The 14,681-nt window shown below is 46.5% G+C and overlaps 1 protein-coding gene across 9 annotated transcripts in view; it reads left to right on the forward strand.

Moving 5' to 3' along the window:
• The window catches only part of FMNL2 (formin like 2), a 153,176-nt gene extending 139,647 nt beyond the window's left edge, over nucleotides 1-13,529 (forward strand). For 2 of the 9 annotated variants that reach the window (XM_049805942.1, XM_049805967.1), the window contains 12 exons: nucleotides 448-572; nucleotides 1,223-1,425; nucleotides 2,592-2,826; nucleotides 3,539-3,607; nucleotides 3,778-3,858; nucleotides 4,216-4,345; nucleotides 4,524-4,687; nucleotides 4,967-5,068; nucleotides 5,560-5,658; nucleotides 6,580-6,703; nucleotides 9,891-9,937; nucleotides 11,404-13,529. In XM_049805942.1, the coding sequence (XP_049661899.1) occupies nucleotides 448-572; nucleotides 1,223-1,425; nucleotides 2,592-2,826; nucleotides 3,539-3,607; nucleotides 3,778-3,858; nucleotides 4,216-4,345; nucleotides 4,524-4,687; nucleotides 4,967-5,068; nucleotides 5,560-5,658; nucleotides 6,580-6,703; nucleotides 9,891-9,937; nucleotides 11,404-11,442 (1,418 nt within the window). In that variant the 3' untranslated portion in view covers nucleotides 11,443-13,529. The other 7 variants (XM_049805913.1, XM_049805951.1, XM_049805904.1 and 4 more) reach the window with 4 other exon arrangements.
• Nucleotides 13,530-14,681: the final 1,152 nt, after the last annotated feature.

Below are 14,681 nucleotides of genomic sequence, written 5' to 3' on the forward strand. Positions count from 1 at the left end.
TCATACGGATCACAGATCAGCTGTGCGTGGCTCTGCATCAGCTCACGCAAGGGTGGGGTCTGCAACCAGCAGGACAGGGTTAAATTTGACCACTGTCTCCATTTTCTGTAGCGTTTAAAAATAGCTTGGGCTTTTAAATCAATCCAGACAACGTGCAGTAATAAAGTAATAACACATTTCCTTTCGTGAAGTTTTCACAGCCTCTGGCATTTAGTCCAGTTCTGCAGAGGCTGGACCTGAAACAGCAGAGGGGCTGGATGAAAGCCTCTCGGTGCTGTTTGCCTGTCGAGGCAGCAAGATCTTTCCAGGCTTTCCAGTGTGATAATTTAGCTCTGGCCAGTTCTTCCTCCAGTGCTGAAATGCCGACTCAAAAGCTGCAGTCTGGGCACACGGGGTGTTTTTCAGCAGTTGGGGAATTTGTCATTTCCTCTCTTCTGATGTCTTTAGCTGTGAAAATCAAGAAGCCAATCAAGACCAAGTTCCGCATGCCGGTGTTCAACTGGGTCGCCCTCAAACCCAACCAGATCAATGGAACAGTCTTCAACGAAATAGATGATGAAAGGATCCTGGAGGTACGAGTGCCGCTGGCTGCCGCCTTCTTCCCGCTTCTGTCCGTAATACAAGTGGATATCGGTCTTTGCAGGGATAGATTGCAGCAATTATTTTGGCAAACAGCTCATCCAGTGGCCCCTGGTACCCAGTAGGTCAGCGTGACTGCCTTGGTTGAGAATTAGGGATGGTAGTTGGTAGTATCGATTATAAAGGGTGCGTACCTGTTGTGCGCGTTTGTTTAAAACAGATCAACTAACATGAGGAAGGTGCATTTATCACAGCCTAAAATTGCTGGTCCGGTCTGTAGGAGTTTAGGCTTGGGTGGGTGGCTGCCAGGGAAGGAAGCCTAACGCAGCCCAGAGCAGAGCCGAGTACGCAGGTCTTGCATGCTCCCCGTGCCCTGCAGGTGCACGTGGCTGGACAAAGCCTGAGTGCTGGCATGAATCTTTTTGTGAACTTTGGAACGTGAATGGGGCATTGGGGTGGAGGCCAGATTTCCTGATCGCTGGCTCAGGAGTGCATGTTCGTTACATCCCGCGGCCCCCGATCGAAGTCCTGTGCTATAGTCTCAGCCGCTGCAAGGTTTTTACTGCAGTTCTGGCACAGCATTAGGCAGCGTGGGTTTTAGTGTTCGCTGCGGGAGGGATAAATCATTTTCATTCCTTTTTAGGATTTAAACGTGGATGAATTTGAAGAAATATTCAAAACAAAAGCCCAAGGCCCAGCCATTGATCTTACTTCAAGCAAGCAAAAGATAACTCAGAAAGGGTCAAACAAAGTCACGTTACTGGATGCCAACAGGGCCAAAAATCTTGCCATTACTTTAAGAAAAGCTGGAAAGACAGCAGATGAAATATGCAAAGCTATTCACGTGTAAGTAAAACACTTGTCAGCAAAGAAATCATGTTTAAGATTTACTGTGATTTTTGGTAAGTGGAATGGTTTTGAATTGGCAGTTGATGTCAGTGTTTTTGCATCTGGAAAAAATCCAGGAGTAAGGATGGAACCATTCTGAATTCCCAGAAATCAGATTTCCCCGAACTAAAATAAAAAAACTTGCAGTTTTATGTCACTGTATCACTGTTTAGACTCAACAAATTAACACTTCTTTTATTAAAGAAGTTAATTCATGTATGTCCACAGTATGCCATTGCATACTGCATCTCTCATTCTGTTTGCACAGTACTTTCTGTTGCAATGCACACTCAAAAGCCAGAACATCGGGAGGAGGCAACTATTTTAGTTTGCCCCATAAAGCACGAGTTTTGTCCAAGCGCACTGGAAGGGTTTTGCATAGAATTAGGTTTACGTCATGGCCCCAGGCAGTGCCAAACCTCAATGTGATGCAGGTGTACCCGAGGTACGCGGCAGACCCCTGCCGCAGGAGTGCAGCGAGGGGCTCAGCTGCGCCCCATCCTGCGCTGATACGGACCCTCGCCTGCCGACTCCAGCGGCTCTCAGGGACGGAGCGCCGGTGTACCTGCTCCTTGGGGCTGATCCTGACTCCGTCCAGAAGCACTTAGTACTTGTGGCCTCGACAAACGTCTAACATCCCTCCTCAGAGGGGTATCTTCAAAATTCGGATGCACAAGCATTACCTTCGGGCTGGTGACGAGGGTGACCCAAACCTGCTGCCGATTCCGGCACGTTCAGCAGTCGGGCCTTACAGGGCTGTGGCCCAATTAAATAAAACTGCTTTTTGGTCCTCCCCACCAATCTCCTCTCATAAGAATGAGGTGTGGCCATGAAGGGGTGACCACGTCTTTGGAAACAGAAACAGGGTGTCAGCACAGTAACCTTGTTCACATCTTGATGTGCACAGAGCTTCACGTGTGGGACGGTGCCCCCCACCCCAACAAGAGCAGGAGTAACTTCGCAGCTTCTTTGTAGTTTCTCATTGCTTTACTGACTCGGGCTCACGTGTAACTGAGCAGCATAGGAGGCAGAGCTGCCTTTGGCAGCTTTCTCGCTTTTACTTTTCCATCGTTTTGTGTCGAGCCTTGTCGTAACACCACTTCTTCTGGTTTGCTATCACGCAGGTTCGACCTGAAAACATTGCCGGTGGATTTTGTTGAATGCCTCATGCGGTTCCTGCCCACCGAGAATGAAGTGAAAGTTCTTCGGCTCTATGAGCGGGAGAGGAAACCCATCGAGAACCTGTCCGACGAAGACCGGTTCATGATGCAGTTCAGCAAGATTGAGAGGCTGATGCAGAAGATGACCATCATGGCGTTTATAGGCAACTTTGCAGAAAGCATCCAGATGCTGACCCCAGTGAGTGAGGGACAATTCCTAGGGACACGGGGGCGATGCGTTGGCTGTGCAGGGGTCTGGGCTTCCTGGGGGTTCAGCCTCCGCTTAAAGAGCTGCGATCTGCGGCATGGGTCAGCTTATGGGGAGCACTGCAGTCATGTGAACGTGTGGGGTAGTCGGTGAAGGTTATAGAGATTTTAACTTTTCTAAGACAGAGAGATGGTTTAAGTGATCATCAGTTCTCACGGAGACAGAACAAGAAACAATTACACAAATGAAGAAGTGGGTTTCAAGCTATATTTTCATATATCAACAACTGATATCCCAGGTGCTGTTTGTACCCTGGACTACTCTGTACTGTCCTACTTCTTTACCCTGTAGAAGTTTAAAACTGGTTTAAATGAAAATCTAGTAGTTTGTATCATCAGGGAAGGTTATTATCAGTACTGGTCTGTGGGCTCTTTGAAGTGCGTCCTCTTCAGCCTGATGCATCTTTCTCAGTCATAAGCATTGAAATGTAAATACACTTTTACCCAACCACATCTGAGTGTGGTAAATCTGCAGTGCAAATCGTTGAAATCCTGATGTGTTAGGGCAGGATTAACATTCATGCTAGGGCCCACAGTATGGATGAAAACCAACAGGATTTTTTCAGAATGTGAGTGTTTAGATTTTAACTTTGCCCTTGGGTTGGACATGCATTAACCAAAGCTCTTCCTGTGTTTACCCGCAGCAACTTCATGCAATAATAGCTGCATCTGTCTCAATAAAGTCATCCCAAAAGCTTAAGAAAATACTGGAGGTAGGTCTGGTCTTCGATACATTCAATAGCTCCATCACTCCCTGGTGCGTCCCCTTACATATACTGAAACCATACCTTGATGCTGACGTACCAACTCTCCTTCCAGAGTTTTCTAAAGCGCCATGCATTTGTCCTGAAAATTCATGCTCTGCTGTGTTTTATCCTGGCAGATAATCTTGGCTCTTGGAAACTACATGAACAGCAGTAAACGAGGAGCTGTGTATGGATTTAAGCTACAGAGTTTAGACCTGGTGAGTAAACCTTGTGGGGACCAAGGTGGGAATGTATTTCGTGTACACGGCAAGTGGCTGCCGGGGGACTTGGTGCTTTGCAGCCGGTGAAGGCAGAGAGTGGCAGCAGGGAAGGCGCTCCCTGCCAGGCCGTGCGAGTTTGCTTTGCTTATCGTTGTTTTGGGGGGCTGCTTAGGAGAAGACACCTGTCTTCAGAGGCTCTGCGGACAACAGCTTGAAAACCAGCTGCTAAACAATTAAACAGGCTTTTACAGCTTTTACAGCTGTCCCTATCAGATGGAGAAGCACGGGTCAAGTTGCTTTGTTTGGAGCCAGCTTGCACCTCCACCCAGCAGTCTCTTTGCCTTTTCTCCCCAGCTCCTAGAAACAAAGTCAACAGACCGAAAGCAGACCCTGCTGCACTATATTTCTAACGTGGTCAAGGAGAAATACCAGCACGTATCCCTCTTTTACAACGAACTTCATTACGTGGAGAAGGCTGCCGCAGGTACTGTGACCCTCCTGTGCCTGGTGAGCGGTGGTGGCATGCGTGCCATGCGAGGGACTTCACGGCACACCGTCCGTGCACGGGCTGTGGGGGCCCTTCTTGGTGGGGAGTTGTTCAGGCTGTGGGTTCAGGCACTTGCACAGCAGGAGCGATGCAGCATTTTTGTTTTATTTCCTAGTGTCTCTTGAAAATGTCCTCTTGGACGTGAAGGAGCTGCAGAGGGGCCTGGATCTGACAAAGCGCGAGTACACCATGCATGACCACAACACGATGCTGAAGGAGTTCATTCAGAACAACGAAGGGAAGCTAAAGAAACTGCAGGATGATGCCAAAATAGCCCAGGTATTTCTTTATTCTCGGGGTTTGGTGAGAGGGTATAAGTGACACAGTGAGTAGTGGCATGTCACTGCAAAGGACGTGCTTTATATACACAGCAGGAAGGAGAAGAGGCAGCAGTGTTGTGTATTTGTTCCTGAGTTCAGGTGCTAGGCGTAGACAAGCCAGTCTCAGACGAGTTTCACATATGGGGGAAATCTAGACTCTTTACACTGAATACCGAAGTAATGGATGGTGAGTTTGTCTTGAAATATGTGCAGTGCAGCAAACCTGTGTTTTTTGTAGGATGCCTTTGATGATGCTGTGAAGTACTTTGGGGAGAATCCCAAGACAACCCCCCCCTCGGTCTTTTTCCCAGTGTTTGTCCGGTTTGTGAAGGCCTACAAGGTAAACAGGAGCATCCTTCTCTTCTGTCCTTCTCAACCCGATGTGGTACCGGTGTGGCTCTGGGCTCCCAAGAAAACAGCTTGGGGCTCCCTCTAGCTTTGATGCAATGTGAGCCATCCCTGACAGCCTGGCAACAGCAGCCCCAGGCAGCACAAAGAGTTGTTTTGGGCTTATTTTCAGGGCTGAAAGTCAACACAGCTGTCTGAGACACTGGAGGAATCCTCAGAAATTGAATGTCTGAGCAGCTGCAGCTTACACCTTTAGCTCTGAATAGGTGTCTTTTGGAACTGGGAGAGGATGGTTTGTGCGACCTAGGAATGTCTCTCCCAGCCCAGTTTTTTCAGACTGTGCTCGGAGGCAGCTGAATTGCTACACCTAATCTTGCTTCCTTGGAAAGCCCCCTGGTAGCAAGTGATGGTGTTACTCATTTGTAACATTTAGGTTCCCTATAGCAACTGGAAGCTATAACCTGTGTTTTTTGTGATAAATAGCAAGCAGAAGAAGAGAATGAATTGAGAAAAAAGCAGGAACAGGCCTTAATGGAAAAACTTATGGAGCAAGAAGCGTTGATGGAGCAACAGGACCAAAAGGTATGACACAGATAATGTCTTACAGGCAGGAGCCATCATGTTCTTGTGTTTTTCCTGATAGGTCAGAAACCTCAGCTCTGTACAAGAACTTTAGTTGTCCAACTTTCAGTTACCTAGAAGTAGAGTCTCTGGAAGTTTCCTCCTTGTGTGGAGAGAGCTGAAATAAGCTGAAAGAGATACGGTGTATGGTTCTGCTGCTTCTGAAGTCTGCAAAATTAAGAAAAACTGAATAGACAGAAAATCGCCTTGTCCACACTGCCATTAGCTAAACTTTATTCTTTTCTGACCCTGTATCTGTTAAAACCCTGCCGGGGTTCAGTGTGCAGAGCTTCTCGTCGCTAACAGGGACAAGGAACGATCCTCCCCAGATCCTTCCCTGTCAGAGCGTGGCAGCAGGACTGAGCCCCACGTTACTGTTTTATAGGTATTTTCCTGACGTGGGGTTTTTTTTTTATTCCTGAGGTAACTCTTTAGATTTGCTGGAGGAAGTTTCCCATGGCTCTAAACCAGCCACTTTGTCGGCTTGTGCTGCTTCCCGCAGCTGTTGTTGGGATCTTTGATCCCAGCCAAGCTTTTTCCCTCAGAAGGAAAGCTTGTTCTCCTTGTTCCCCTGATGCTTTTCAGAGGTAAGAGCTTGGAGCTCCGGTTCCAAGTGATGAGAAGGCTTGGAAGTAGATTACAAACATAAGAAAGAAAAGCAGCTTGGCATCCAGGTTAATGTGTGACTCTGCCCACCCTCTCCATGGGATGTGAGCTAACTGCACATGTGTGTTTTCCTAGTCTTGCAAAATTGGGCAGAAAACTGGCAGTTACTGTTTGCTGGTTGCTGCCGGTGGGATCACCTGGTGTTTAACGTATGGGAAGAGAGAAACAGGATAGCCGGAGGTCAGTCCTTACAAATCCTCTCTTCTTTGCTTTCAGTCTCCTTCACATAAAACAAAGAGACAACAGCAAGAGCTGATTGCAGAGCTCAGACGGCGGCAAGTCAAGGATAACAGGCATGTGTACGAAGGGAAGGATGGTGCTATTGAAGATATTATAACAGGTAAACACACCTTTTGTTCTGTAATCTCAGAGGCCCTTTCACAAAGGATAAAAAAGTGTATCTGCCTAGTAGCTATTGTAAGCATTTTCTGTACTTCTTAAAAAAGTATTACTTAAGCACAGCTTAGGACATTGTTTATATGATGTGAATCAAGTATAGAAACTTTTGCTAATGGTATGTAACAAACAAAGCCCAGTAACCTGCCTTTACGTGTCCGCTGCCAATGCTGCGTGCGCAGACCTCGGACACACGCTCGGTTTCTTAGTTCTTCTCTTTCAGCATGTGGGGACGTATTCGTTCTCTGCTCTTTAGAGTAGCCAGTTCAGTGCCTGCTCTCAGCAGATGCTCTGGTGGGGATATGCATGCCATGCAGATCTTTCCCAGAAACCTTTTTTCCCCATAAATGGAATGAATGACGGATTTTAACATTATTAAGAGCCTACATTTTCATTAAAATGTACTAACAGTAATTGCACCACGTTATTGCACAGTTAAAGCAAATCATTTGGTCAAACCTGAATGATTTATGACCCTAAACTGCTTCTGGTTTTACTGCTTCTCAGATTGGTAGGCAAAGTCTGCACTGATCCCAACCTAGGGCTGGAGGGAGAGGCTGAAAACCCGCTGTTGTAGCCAAACACAGTCAGGGCTTAGGTGCAAGCATTTGCTGATAAAAAGAGGCGCCTTCTAAACCTCATTTGTTCAGGAGTCACATCATTTTTTATCTATACAGCTGCTCTGATTGCAGAACTTTGATTTTACTGCACATTCTTCACCTGTGGTGTGGAAGGAGCATGATTTTAACACTTCGATAGTTCTACAGTAATTTGTTGCCATTGCACAGCAGCTCAAAAAAAGGTCTTTGGGCAGGATTTCCTTGGCTGCTGCTCCTGAATATTTTTCACATGAGTTTTTCCTGTAGGAGGGCAGGAGAGCTGTTTTACCACTCACTAAGGAAAGCCAGGGAGTTTTTGCCCAGCTAGATGACAGCGCTGAAATGCCTGAAGCTTTCACAACTCTTGTTAACCTTGATTAATAGCTTCCTAAGACAATATTCTTTATTTAAAGGGCAGAATCGCTATAATATCTAATCTGTTACTGCTTCTACAACTCCTTCAGACTCCTGGAAGCGTGTTTAATTGGTAAAGTGGTTCTCCTGCTCTGTGGGAGAAACAGATTGTGTGGCAGAAGACCATGCACATGCAAAAGGCAGTCAAGTGGAGGGTGTGCCAGACTCAAATTAAACATTTTCTATGGTCTTGGCCCTAGTATGTCCCATTATGGGGGTGTGTCTCTGAGGGCCTCACGCCGTGTAATAATAAAGGTTAGGCACAGAAAGTCGGGTAGGACTGAGGTCACTTGAATACAGCCCACGAGAACTCTGTCAATGGCATGGAAATGATCAGAATTGTCATTTTAAATTGGATAGTGCCGCCTCGGATGCCCGGGAAAGCTCTGCTGCTCCGGAGCAGAGCCCTGTCTAACAACACACCCTTCTCTGGAGCACATTTAGCAATAATCTCTCAAATACATTGAAAATTAGGTAATATAAGACATACTTACCCAAAGACTTACCATTGCCTTGTTGCCAAAGCCTATTGAAGTGCAGTGCTATTAGACAGCTGGTTGGAACATGTAAAACCGTCCCTGGGTGTCCGTAACCGAGCACTAACACTGGACTAATGCAATAGATCCGCTTCTCACGGCTCTGTTTGTCTGTTTGGCTGTTATTCCCATGCAGTGCTGAAGACTGTGCCCTTTACCGCTCGAACCGCCAAGCGGGGCTCTCGGTTTTTCTGCGAACCTGTTCTCACTGAGGAATTCCATTACTAAACTATTCCTCTTTCACATCTGATGCTCTTAGAAAAAAGAAAGGTTGCTGTAGATTTTTGACACTTCTCCATTTGTACGGATCTCAGCCAGGATCATGTGAATGTTGAGTGTATAGTAATGTCCAGCGTCCACCTGAAGTTGTATTTATGTCACTTCTGTTGCATGTTCTTGTGTTTCCGTAACTTTTTATTCCATCCCATCGACTTTGCACTCGATGCTTTTGGCCATCCTTGCGTTTCAAAGGCATCTCTCGCCCTCCTGACAAATGCCATAGAACAGCAAGTGGTGGAAGTCACAGCAGATTTGGTGCAGGTTTCCTACAGTTCACAAGACTTAGGAGATCAAATGCAGTCATAAAGTGACAGTTCACTTGGCTTTTCTATGTCATCTCTTCTGGCTTACGGATCTTTCTCTGTATGCCAGTCTCTCTATGTAAAATGCATGTAATACATCAGCTGTATGCCAAAGCAAAATGACGGGCTGCATGAACTGAGCGGGGCTTTCTTGGGGTTTGCTTTCTGGCTTGGAAGGGTTGTCTGTAATAACGTACGTCCTCTGTGAGGAGTGTTTTGTTTTAGACTTCTTAACCAGCACCTGCATGTTTGTCTGCATGTGAGATACGGGATAAAATGAACAGCGTAAATCTTTTCTCATTCGGTCACATCCATATTTAACATTTTTCAGTTCCATGCCAACTTTATCTAAATAAAGCCAGGGATGTTTGCTGAGCACTAACCAGTTCCAATTCACTTGGACTTTGTGCAGTGCTGGCGTTGGGCTCGGTAGCGGCAGCGGTGCAGGAACCGGGGGGAGAGGGAAGGAGCAGAGCTGGGGAAACACTTAGCTACGTGCCAGCACCGCAGAAATTGTGACGATGAAAAGCTTGACATGGAACTGAGCAATTTACATTGTGTGGTGTAAAGTGTAAGAAGGGTGTGTTTAACCCAGCATGCCTGTTAACACTGTTGTCTTGAATTAAGGACTCAGCGGCTTAAGAAGACAACAGTGTTTCACTTTTGCGATATGTATTTTTATGAATGCTTCTAATAAAATTGCAAACTATAATCAGCTCAACGGTTATTTGCTCTTTCGAGTTAATTGCTGTATTATCTTCCTGGAGCCAATCTTCAAAGCAGCTTGGAATTCGGTTAGCGAGAGGCGAGGGTGGCCCTCCTGTCCTTTCCTCTCCGTGTCTAACCTCCTCTCGTAGCCTTGGCCTTACCCCCTCTTGCTCTGTTGGCTAACGTGCCTGGGAGTTTTGAACGCTGAGTTGACTTGCTCTTCATTTTCCATCCCATTTTTTACTTAACCATCATTTTGTGTTTTGTTTTGTTTTGTTTTTTTTTCTGTTTAGCCCTAAAGAAGAATAATATCACTAAATTTCCAAATGTTCACTCGAGGGTAAGGATTTCTTCTAGCACACCGGTGGTGGAGGATACACAGAGCTGGCAAGCATCACTTTTTACTTAGCTTCCTCCTCTCTCTGTATGCCAGACAGCCTGTTGGTAGATGTGGCTAAGCGTAATACTGGTGAGAGCCTAAAGGCCAGTGGAGACCGAGACCGTTTATTTTCACCCTCTGCGGTGCAGGGGATCCATAGGCCCCTGGCTGGTGACCGTGTTCATACTCTCTCCGTTTTGGCCCTTTCTTTTCCCAGTTTAGCCCGGGATAGGCGGTCTTGTCCCCAGGTTGTTTCAGCCCCGTAGTTCCCTGGATATTGGTTCTGCTGCACCCATCTCGCTCCCACTACGGCCTTGAACGGGGCACGCGAGACGGACAGCCAGCAGCTCGAAGTGCGGAGATGGGAGAGGGCAGCCTCGAACAAAGGCACCTTCTGCTGGGGTACACCAAGAGCTGAGAAGTTTGGGAGATGTATTTAAACCAAGACATAAGTCGTCCGGGAAATATGAGGGAGGGTTTGCCCAGTCCAAGGCAAAGTTTTTTTCCAGGAGAGAAATATTTTAACTCGGATTAGTCTTCAGGTGTACCAAGTGCGCTTGTTATGTCCTAGCCGCCCATGTAACAGCACATGTAACAGGCTTTCGTCAACACGTCCATCTCCAGCTTTCTCCGCTGTTTGATCCATTGCATGCTTAGTATTCCCTCCTCTTCCCTCCCGAGCTCTCACCTCCCCAGAAGCAGCAGCAGGGCAGGTCGGGCCGGGCTTTGCCGCCGGCGAGGAGGAGGAGGGAGGGGGGTTGGCGGCTCCGCTGCCTTCGGCTAACGAAGCATCTCCGCAGCTGGGCGAGATGGTGGCAGTGGGGCAGGAGGGCAGCTGGAGATTCACAAGCCGGCGGCAGCGTACCAGCTGCTTTTCCTCAGGGCCCCCTCTTTAGATAAATGGGTGTATATAGGGAGCATAGATCCATCCTTGTGTTGCTAAACACTTGCACCATTGTACCCTGGGTCGCACATCTCCAGTGAGCTTCATCCCGCTTTAGAAAACTCCTCCAGCTCACGCTAACGATTGAGAGGCTGCGTGAAGGACCGAGGCATACGTCGAGCAAACCGATTTCAGTTGACGTTGCCTTCCTTACTGACGTTAATGAACACTAGCAGCCCGTGGGCGAGGAGACGTTCACGCTAACTTGACGGCGTAACTCCATTTAGTTTCACCAGCATTTCAGCGCATTTCACCAGTATTACCTGCTGCTTGGGTGCGTAGTAAAAGGGCACGTCGGTATTTGCTCACTTCTGCTCTCATTGGGGTGAAGTCCCTTCTCCTGTTCCTACACAAGCTGCTTTGATTGGCTTCCAGCAGGACTTTTCCTTGTCTAGACTGCGTGTGTGCGTGTGTCTGCGCGCGAGTGTGCGTGTGCACGTGGGCGAGCCGTGCGTGTTTACGAACGCCGCTTTCCTCTCCGCAGATCTTAGAAACCAGCCGTACCGACGGGCCGACGCGGTGAGGAGAAGCGTCCGGCGGCGCTTTGATGATCAGAACTTGCGCTCTGCAAACGGTGCTGAAATAACCATGTGAGCTGGAGACCTGCAGGTGTCGAGTAAAGGGGGTGCTTGAATGATACCTTGTCCGTGTGAACTCTGTGTTCTGCCACTCATTTACAGCCTTGGGAACAGTAAGATTTACCTTCTGAAGGGCTCAAAGACCTAGAAAATGCATAGGAACGTCAGCGATGGGCTCTCCACTCAACCGTAGCTAACAAGTGCCTAAAATTGAAGTACCTGCTCAAATTAATCAAAGCAATAGGACTTGATTTGATTGGGTATCTTTTTACACCAATACATTATTCAGTATTTTTAACCAAAATGTAAAATACGTGTTGTTTTTGGGTGTTTAGTTTGGTTTGATTATATAAAAGTTTAGCGACTGGTCTCCTGTGGACCTGACCTGCATCCCGGCTGGTTGTGAACAGGTAATACTTGGACGTGCTCTGCTTTTAAATGCATTCCTGTGCTGTCCGCCGAGGGCTTAACCTTGGCTTCAGCTGCACTTACTGGCTTTTTTGTCGTTTTAAAAAAAGGAAGACATTTAAGGGCTTTCTCTGCGTAACATGGAAGCAATTCCAAGAAGAGACCCGTACCTTTTCCCACCACACACAGACTCCACCGTAGCTAGGATGCGGTACCACGTACGTCAGTGGTCACAAGATGTATAGCAAAGGAGCGCGAGTCTTCACCTTGAGGTTGTGATGTTTGTAGTGTGCAATGCAGGGTGCTGGGGGGGGAACGCATTGCAAATGCACAAAACGAGGAGGGTGGCTAAGGCATGTACTATGTTCTTCAGCTAGAGGCAGCTTTGGAATAACAGTGTATTTATTAATTAGCACTAAGGTATTAACATCTCAATAATCAGTATTAGGATCCCGAGGACCGTTGCAGTTCAGTTACTCGCGCAGAGAATCATCCTGTGCCCTGCTCTGTAGGATTAATACCCCGCTCCGACTCCCAAGTTCCTTGGACAATCCAGTTCGAATTCCCCGCTAAGGATCGCTTGGTCAGCGAAGGGACGCCCAGCCTAAAAATCCCGGTAGGTTGTAGGTGATACGTTTCATTTTGAAAGCTTAAAAAGGAACGTGAGACTTAACGTCAGCAACACTACGCACCCCCCGCCGCCAGTTTGCACCAGTATCCCAGAGCAGCGAGATGAAGCCGAATTCGTGCTGGCAGGGTACGCGATCTTCTCAGAAGTGAAGAACTGGACTGAAGAGAAGTTTGTACTTTCCAAGATACATTTTGCTTACAGCTTACCTTTCCTGGTCTCATTGCATCAATATGTTAATTGTAAAATTTATTGTATAGTATTTAACCACTGAATTTCTTTTTCTTTTATGTTGTGCTTATGTGAACCACTGGTGAAGGTCCCATTTTTTTCTTGGATAATGTGTAGTTATATGATAATCTGTTTTTAAATGTACAGATATTTTGCTACAAAATTGGTGCAGTTTTTTATGGTTTTTACACTTCTCTTTTATTCCCACTTTAGCCTCTGGGTAATATTGTAAATATTGTTTAAAAAAAAAAAATGCATCAGCCTGTGCTATACAATCTGAATGTTATTTTAACTTATAGTTTTTGTTTTTATATTTAACTAAATGGACAGTTTGGGGCTCAAAGTTACCACATTGACCTCTGCTTACCTATTTACAGGAAGTTTACTTTAAAAACTGCCACCTTCTTGCATTTACAGCAACGTGTACTTGACAAGCTAAAGAGAACATGCCAAATCGTCTCTTTCTTCACTGACAGTGACAGAAGAGTATTTTAATCTCGTAAGAAAATTTGACAATTAACTTAACAAATTGTTAGGCAAATGGTTAAAAGCACTAGTTCTCACATTCTTAAACGCAAAGGTATTTTTTTAATTGAAGATGAAAATTTCCATACAACTAGAATATAATGCTGGCATGTTCTCTTTAATATTTTTCTAGTAATAGACCTGCTTCTTAGCAATATTAGAAGTGTTTTATAAAAGCAGTTCATGTTACTTTCCTGGTCTGTTCCTGGCATAAGATCAAATAAACTATTTACACTACTACACCGTAATCCATAGCGGGAGGTTTGTCACTGATGTTTTTCCCACAAATGGTGGTATTTTGCAGGTGAACGCCTGGAGCTTTCAGCAGGGGCAGAGAGAAAGCCTGGGTGCCGGTTTAGGTTTTGGTTGTTTTTTGTTGGTTTGGTGTTTTTTTGGTTTTTTTTTGGTTTTTTTTTCTTTAAAACCACTCACTGTTGGCTTTTGTGGCTCCAGTCACTCAGTGACTGTTACTGCATGCTGGTGCTTTATTTTTTTTCCTGTTTCCCCTCCCATCAAAGTGTGATTCGTGGGGGCTGTTGGAGTTGGGGAAGGGATGGAAGGGAACCGTGTGGCCCTTCCACACCCCCTGCGGCGATCGCGCCCTGGACCAAGGCTGCCTTTTCCAGTGGGTTTCGCTACCCGACCTCTGCTACCGGTGATTAACGTGCAGTATCGACGTTGGAGTAATTCTGCAGGTAATTTGCGACGTCCGTTTACTCCTAGCTACGGCAGGGCCAGGCTGGCCAGATCCCTGGTCCTGCGGGGGGCACGTGCTGCGGGCACCTGGCCCAGGAATACAGCCCTGCGGCTGCACCAGATGCCAGTCCCTCTTTGTGAAAAAGAGGGGCGATTAGTATTTTGCCATAAATACCTGAAAAACAACAGTACAAATATTTAAGTAAGTCCTAAACTTAACAACTTCATACTTCAAAATTCAGTTTTAATTTGTAGAAGGGTTTAACAAAAGAAACGCAATGGAGCGCAGGGTGAGAACGGGTGCAGACAGCCCCACGTGAGCTGCGGGGTGGGATTGGAACAAAACCAGCACAAAACAAAGAGCAAATGAAATACGGTCAAATTTAAATGCTGTGATAAGACACCCTTAACACTTAAAAATAACTGATCTTGCTAAAAATCCTTTCAATTTCAAGGCAGAAATCCAGCGTTTGAGCTCAGAGCTTCATTGTCCTGGCCAGGCAGGAGAGACAGTCGCTGTGCGAGAGCATGGCTGGGCTACATGGGCAACGCTGTTCTACCACACCAGCGCCAGGCCACTGTAAAACGAGGCTGCGAAAGAGGAAAGAAAAGGAAAAAAAGAAACAAAAACCCCCAACCCTGTAAAAAGACCTGAACTCATTTCCCTTAAAAAACTGAAGTAAGTATGCTTTGGCA

This window comes from Accipiter gentilis, chromosome 1, assembly GCF_929443795.1.
Source record: "Accipiter gentilis chromosome 1, bAccGen1.1, whole genome shotgun sequence".
NCBI classification, from domain to species: Eukaryota; Metazoa; Chordata; class Aves; order Accipitriformes; family Accipitridae; genus Astur; species Astur gentilis.